At 49.1% G+C, this 7,305-nt stretch overlaps 2 protein-coding genes across 2 annotated transcripts in view; one reads left to right on the top strand and one right to left on the bottom strand.

The window, feature by feature from the left end:
• FAM166A (family with sequence similarity 166, member A) overlaps nucleotides 1–5,677 on the top strand; it is a 15,019-nt gene extending 9,342 nt beyond the window's left edge. The window contains exons 6-8 of the mRNA XM_009326381.1: nucleotides 657–751; nucleotides 2,884–3,001; nucleotides 5,589–5,677. Coding sequence (XP_009324656.1) covers nucleotides 657–751; nucleotides 2,884–3,001; nucleotides 5,589–5,677 — 302 coding nt within the window. The remainder of the gene's footprint in view (nucleotides 1–656; nucleotides 752–2,883; nucleotides 3,002–5,588) is intronic.
• LOC103918933 (tubulin beta chain) lies at nucleotides 5,668–7,015 on the bottom strand. Its single transcript, XM_009326358.1, has one exon. It carries the CDS (start codon nucleotides 6,714–6,716, stop codon nucleotides 5,817–5,819), a length of 900 nt encoding a protein of 299 aa, XP_009324633.1. The 5' UTR covers nucleotides 6,717–7,015; the 3' UTR covers nucleotides 5,668–5,816.
• Nucleotides 7,016–7,305: the final 290 nt, after the last annotated feature.

Here is a 7,305-nt window from a genome sequence, read left to right as displayed (position 1 = left end):
TACAAAGGCCGATGCACTGAACTCCTCCCTAAAAGGTACGACACCAGCGGGAGGGATACTTCGCTCTGCAGTGGACCACAGCAAATGCAGGGATTGCTGTCAACAGATTTCAGCTGAAGTGAAAGAGCATCGATGTTTTAGGATTTCCCTCTCTCCAAAGCATTCCTTTGGAAAGAGGGAGTTCTGGCTGCTTTTAGGTTGTACCTCTCTGTGCTTTATGTAGCTTTAGACTTTATACAGTTTCTGTCTTATAATTGGTGAAAATTTGTTGGATGGGCAGGGCAAATGAGGAAGAAAGGTTGGACACCCGGTTGTTAGCCTCTGAATGTGTATTAAACTGGGAGGGAACATGACAGAGCTGTTGGTGTAAAGAAAAGACTATAAGAAAATGAAATGTTTCTTCCATACCTCATGGATACCAACAAAGATCAGTTCAGCCCATTGAGTTTTCCTTGGGAATCATAAAAAAGACTCTTTCAGAAAAGATACTTCCCACGTAAGAGTTAATTTTACAATTTAAATGGATGAATTTTTCCTTCCCATACTCTGCCAAGGTTTTATATTTATCCCAGCCTCTTCCACTTTGAGACTGGCTGATCCTTATACAATATGTATATTCTCAAGCCGAAAATGTTCTCTCTTGGCTTCCTCCGAAGGGTACGCTGGATTCATCCCCCGCCTCACCTGGGTTAATGGCGTGAACTACATCCAGGGTGTGAAGGAAGCAATGAAGGAATTTGACCGACATCAGGTAGATTATACGCACAAATCTTATTTCAACAGTATAATGTTGGTGTTGATTCATCTGCAACACCGAAAGTGGTTTCATTTATAGTAGTAGTATTAGAACTGGGGTTATAAGTACAAGCAAAATAAAATGCCATTAGGTAATGTTGAAAAAATCATGAGCAATTAAATTCTGTAACTTGTTTCCTTGGGACATTAAGGGAGGATAAATGAGTTCATAAAAGGATTAAGCAAATCTATTGAGGGTTAGGTCAAGGATGGCTATTAAAAATGCTGCTCTGAGTGCAGAAACACAGGATGCAACTATCTCTCTGCGCTTCCCTTACGCAATATATCTTCTCTACCTGGATGGCAGTGCTGGATGGCTTCCTGGGCTGCTTGGATGGATATTTCTTCCTCTTAATTGGTTGTAAGGCTTTTTCCTTTACTAACATAATTTGTCTTAAAGGGATCTAGATCTTCTTTCTCCTCCTTTTGGGAAGGATGCAGAAATATCCCTACTGAAAAACCGTTTTGTCCCCTTGCTGTAAGATCTCCCATATAATGCCATATAATCCTCCTGTACGGGAAAATGAGATCCCTCCCACAGCAGTTAATAGTTTGCATTCAAAACTACACGTTTCTTCCTGCTACCAGGACGGAGCGAGATCCCTGGGATGCAGCCTTCTTGCTGGTCCAGCGCCGGTGAGGGCTGATCAGCTCAGTGACACAGCTCCTTAAAAGCAGGTTACAGCATTTCCAGCCTTTTCTGGTCACCGGGATTCACTGCAGTGCCTTCGACCCAGGGCGTATGGGTCTGATGTAGAAAAAAGTCCAAGACTGAGGATCCCCAGCTCAGAGAAACGCTGCTGGGAAGAAATGACTCAGCGGGGAGAGCAGCAGGGCTGACAGTGCTCACGGCAGCCTCATGCTTTGGCTGAAATGTATTTCTGCACGCCGGCTTCCTTATCCTTTCCTTCTGCCGTTAATAGGCATTGAAATGAAGCAAACAGAACAAACCCCAGGCATTACAAAAACTAAACATGCTGTTTGCAAAGCTTTTCTGCCCCTGGTTTCTTAAGAAATGTCTGCCATGTAGTAAATCAGCGAGGGGGGTGTTTCCCCATTGCAGGATTCAGCAGAATCCAGGCTCGCAGAGGTTAGCTGCAGCACATCAGGCACTGAAAGAATACAAGCACACTGGAAAAAAAAAAAATAAAATCATACCACATTTCTATCTAAGATGGCTTCTGACTTCAAGCCCCTAATCTTCTGCCCTAAATCTCTGTTGCCCTAGGTTACATACTGGGATGTGCCATGGATCATTGCTTACTGTCCGCATCAGGCAAAATAATGCAATCCTCTCGCTTCAGTGCTGCACTTGAGGAATTGCAGCAATCGCTCCATCATCAGTCACAAAATGGTTCCACGGCCCCACGGTTTGCTCGGCTCAGTGAACCAGGTCCCTTCACCACCGAGCAGGGTGCACGCTGAGGAGGGCGGCACAGCTTTAATGACACCTTTAGGGGTTTTGCCGCTGCAGAGATGTGCAGAGCTGCAATGTCCATCCTCCAGCACAGCCCCTTATCTGGGTCTGACCTCGGAGGGCAGGGACAAATCCAGGAGATGATTTACATTCTCCCCTCAGTTAACACTCCCTAAGCCTTCCTGTTCCTCCTAGCTTGGGAATTACTGGCTAATCACAGTCGGTGGGACTCATGGAAAAACAAAACCAGTTGAAGGGGTCAAACCAAAACACAGATGAGCAGAGTCATAGCACAGGAGCAGACGAGGCACGTACACACCCAGCTCCAGCAGATACTGGAGCGTGAGCACAAGGTGTTTGGGACTTGCGGGTGATGCCCAAAGGTGATGAATGCAGTCCAGGCTGTGGAGATCGGATGACTACGCCTAGGCCAGGAGCTGCTCTGTGCACCCGGGGGTCTGAGCTAGCAGAGGCAGCGCTGTCGAGGGCTGCTGCCAACGCCTGCCAGGAGAAAAACTTAGGAAGTGGAAAAAGGGGAAGATGTACATTGCTGTGCATTGGCTTAAATATTTTCTCTAATATGGAGTCAAAGCACACAACTTGGGTACCAACAATATGGTTTAAAATGAACTGTACTGTGTTGTTGGGGTGTTTTTTCGTTTGTTTTCCAGTTTTTGCAGAGAAACCCGGCTTGCAGCTTTGGCAAGAGATTTCCCCAAACATACTGGCCTAACAACAGAATTTACACCAGTGCTGGACTGATACCTTCCTACATGGGCTTCGTACCAGGTAAGTTTATCAGCTGAGTGAAAATGAAAAAGTCATTAATACTAATTACTGTCATTAAGTAGCACTGTTATTAGCTGTAGTGTCGTAGTAGTGAACAATATTGAGATGTTCCACACAGGCAGTAGGTTTTTTCTCCCAGTCTGTGCCAAGGTGCTGGAGCTGTGCCATCCCCTGCCGTTCTGCAGGAGAGCCCATCATCCTCGCTGCCAGCCTGGACTTGGGCAGAACGTTCCTCCGGTTTCCAGCCACCAACCCCCTGCTGCAGCAGAGGAGGCTCAGTAACACCCCACCTGTTACACGGGTGTGCTACAACTTCTTCGTCAGGAACGTGATTCTGTTCTAAAAAGCTTAAAGTCTGATAAAAAGCAAAAGGTAGATGATACAAAGGGGTTGAGAACGCAGAAAAAAAGCAGTGAAATGGTATTAGCCATCAAGACAGGTGGTGGCTACCCCGTACTGCCTGCCTGATCCTTGTCAGTTATTGGTGTTGCCTAAAAGGAGAGGGCTGAAGAAAGTACTTTTGTGTATGTTAAGGGGCAGGTCTGCCCATGCACCTGAAAGCATTAAGGTAGCAGGCTAAAATTTCAACAGATCAGCAACTAATATTGCTATCTTCGGCCACAGCAAAGTCAAGAGCCCACAGCTCAGTAATGTGGGATGGGAAAGCACGGAGACAAGCCAGAAAGAACCGAACTCATAGCTTGTACTTAATGCAGTGCAGAGGAGGAAAATGGTAGAAGACACAAAATGTGGTAGAAATGAAAGCAACAGTGGGAAAACAACTATCCTGACAGGGTTGGACTGTAGCTGATATCAAGGTTGAGCCCAGAGAGGAGGATGTTGAGGCAGTGAATGTGGCTGTGGCAAGACTTGTATCAGGGGCACGGGAAAGCCACGCGGAAAAAGCGAAGTTTAACACACGGCCAGTCACCAGGAGCTTGAGGGACGCTCTAAGGGAAAGGATGGAAGCATCTTACCCCCTGATGGAGAAGGGTGAGGCTGGACAGGCCTTCTGATCAAGGATGAAGAGAAGTATGTCCGTTTTGGCCTCTGCCGCTGCACTCCTGCTCCGGGGCAGATGGCAAGCGCAGCAGTTGCCGTCCGCGGTGCATCAACACTCACCCGTCCCCTTCCGTGGGGCAGCGGCTCTGGGGTGTCGCAGGGCAAAGCCCTGACTGTTCCGGGTGCCTGTTTCCTCTGTGCTGGATTGCCCGGGGAGGGCTGTGGTCACACTCCACGGAGCTGTAGCCTGCGAGCTAAAGCCCCCCTGGAGAAAAGCTGTTATGAGCCTAAGGGTAAGCTGGACTCCGGTGTTAATACTTACCCGTGCGTTTTGTCCTCTCTCCACCGGCCTGCGGAAAGCAGGGGGAGAGCAGCCGGAGCTCTTCAGGGGAGGGCGACTAATGTAGCTCTGCCCAAAAGGGTGCTGGGGGGACAACGCTGTCCTGCCCTCGGTAACCGGCAGGCCAGGGAACACACCAGCTTCAGCGTAATGAAAAGGAGGAAGAAAAAAACCCACCCAAAAATCAACCGCTTGAAGCGTTACTCCATGCTTTAAAAATCCGTTGCCATCTTTTCACCTACAGAAGTGTTCTCCCGTGTCAGTTTGAAACCAGCCACCTGTTTCCGCAGACAGACTGATTTCCACCGCCCCAAGAGCCACCACAGTCACTGCCATTTTAACCCCTCCAAGCAGTTCAACCCCGGGAGGAGAGTTAACTTAAAACTTAACGCAAAATCAGTTACCATTAAGAACGCTGAACAGATGTCCTGTCCAGCTTTTCAGGGTGACACGTTTTTTCCTTTTGGTAACACTGAACGTTATTAGGTGTTTCCACAGTAAAAATCTGCTTTGCTAATAGAGGGTTTTCACGAGACAAAACAGTGTAATTTGGTATCCGGTGCTCAGCAGCTCGCTTCAAAAGCGGAGGCTGCAGCAACACCCGATTGATTTGGTTTTAAAACCTCTACATACTGATTTTAAAAAAAGTGACTCCAGCAAGGCTGCACACAGGGGAGCTCCGCAGTGTCATTTGTCCTCAGCAGCAGGCGCCACACAGCTTGTCACAGCTGTCCCCAACGCTCTCGTGACAGGCCACGGCTACCTGCCGAGTCGCTGCAGTGGATCGGCCAGGGCGAGGCCCGGCTCTTCCAGGAACCCCCACCTGCACCCATCAGAGGCAGCTTGCCTGCCCCATTTTCTTGTCCAGGCAGCCGGGGCAAGCGGTAGCTTACAGACACCTACGTTTGAACCTACGCTTCCGCTACGGCCAGGAGAGCTGCTCCGCTCCCGCCAAGAGCAAAGCCTGTAACAGGAGTCCACATGCAGGTGCCTAAATTTAGACGCAGCTTGGAGCTGAATTCCGTCCTCCGTGTGAAGTGTATCCCCCTCCGCCAGTACGCTTGATTATAAAGGAATACCAGAGAATTTCTTCAACCCCCACACCACCAGGAGCAAGTAGGGCTGCCCCCACATCCAGCGGGGCAAGCAACAGGCCATCACCTTGTTGGAAGGCAGGGAGGGAAGCGTGGTTGCCGCAGGGAAGGTGGCAGGGCTCATGCCAAGTCCATTATTTTTCTTTTCCAGACCTCCGACACACCTACGCGCTTACTTTTGGAAACGGCACCCGAAAAGCTTACCAAAAGGAACAAAGGAGACGAGCTTGTGCACTGTGAAAAATGCTTTAATGGTGCCTGTACAGCATTTGAAGTGACTTTGAGACAGGAAGAGGAACACAACACAGACAGAGACATTTTGAATGAAAGAGTTCATACAGCTTTAAACAAAATTTACAGGTGTTCATCTGCATAGCTTTTACTCTGCCTCTTCCTCAGCCTCCTCCTCAAACTCCCCCTCCTCCTCAGCTGTAGCATCCTGGTACTGCTGATACTCAGACACCAGGTCGTTCATGTTGCTCTCAGCCTCTGTGAACTCCATCTCGTCCATGCCCTCGCCAGTGTACCAGTGCAGGAAAGCCTTTCGGCGGAACATGGCAGTGAACTGCTCAGAAATGCGTTTGAACAGCTCCTGGATGGCTGTGCTGTTACCAATGAAGGTGGCAGACATTTTCAGGCCACGAGGTGGAATGTCACAGACCGCCGTCTTAACGTTATTAGGAATCCATTCAACAAAATAGCTGCTATTTTTGTTCTGAACGTTCAGCATTTGCTCATCAACCTCTTTCATTGACATACGGCCTCTAAAAACAGCAGCTACGGTCAGATAGCGCCCGTGACGTGGGTCACACGCAGCCATCATATTCTTTGCATCAAACATCTGCTGCGTTAGCTCTGGCACAGTTAAAGCACGATACTGCTGGCTCCCACGGCTCGTGAGCGGGGCAAACCCAGGCATGAAAAAGTGCAAACGGGGGAAGGGAACCATGTTCACTGCCAGCTTCCGCAGGTCAGCATTAAGCTGGCCTGGGAATCGCAGGCAGGTGGTAACACCGCTCATGGTTGCCGACACTAAATGGTTCAGATCACCGTATGTTGGAGTAGTTAACTTCAGTGTTCTGAAGCATATGTCGTAGAGGGCTTCGTTATCAATACAGTATGTTTCATCTGTGTTCTCCACAAGCTGGTGCACCGAGAGTGTGGCATTGTAGGGCTCTACTACAGTATCTGATACTTTAGGGGAGGGTACAACACTGAAAGTATTCATAATTCGGTCTGGGTACTCTTCACGAATTTTGCTGATGAGGAGGGTACCCATGCCAGAGCCTGTACCGCCACCGAGAGAGTGAGTAAGCTGAAAGCCCTGGAGACAATCACAGCTTTCTGCCTCCTTTCTTACAACATCTAACACAGAATCAACTAATTCAGCACCTTCCGTATAATGGCCCTTTGCCCAGTTGTTTCCTGCTCCGCTCTGACCTGGAAGAGAGCCATTTTCGTATTAGATTACGGTCACTGCTTACTGCTTGCAAGCAAAGCTTAGGAGCATCAACCTACAGAGAAACCCCAACAAAAGCCTTCGTTTTATCGAGCGTAGAGCTGTCGTTTCACACAAGCACCTCTGAACTGGCTTGGCAGATGCACAGAAAACATTCCCTATCAATGGTACGGCAGCCATTTAATTTCTCCTGATGGTATGGAGGAGGTAACGAGACTCGGAAAAGCAACGACCTCTTGAGCCTTCTCAGACCCGCTCTCCCAGCAGCTGCCATCATGCAGATCCCCGGTATTTCACGCCCGTCATGAAGCGCCAGGATTAACCCCCCTCCCGGGGCCACGCTCGCCTCAGGAGCATGTGCGGCGGTGAAGCCCGCAGTGCAGCGCCCCTGCCCTGCCCACCCCACCCC

This window comes from Pygoscelis adeliae, unplaced genomic scaffold (genome assembly GCF_000699105.1).
Source record: "Pygoscelis adeliae isolate BGI_AS28 unplaced genomic scaffold, ASM69910v1 Scaffold436, whole genome shotgun sequence".
NCBI classification, from domain to species: Eukaryota; Metazoa; Chordata; class Aves; order Sphenisciformes; family Spheniscidae; genus Pygoscelis; species Pygoscelis adeliae.
The sequence above is the reverse complement of the archived record's forward strand: the minus strand, read 5'-3'. Positions and strand labels throughout refer to the sequence as shown.

Excerpts from the sequence above, each read along its gene's own strand:
- LOC103918933 (XM_009326358.1), bottom strand. The coding sequence starts at position 6,716 with ATGGGTACCCTCCTCATCAGCAAAATTCGTGAAGAGTACCCAGACCGA.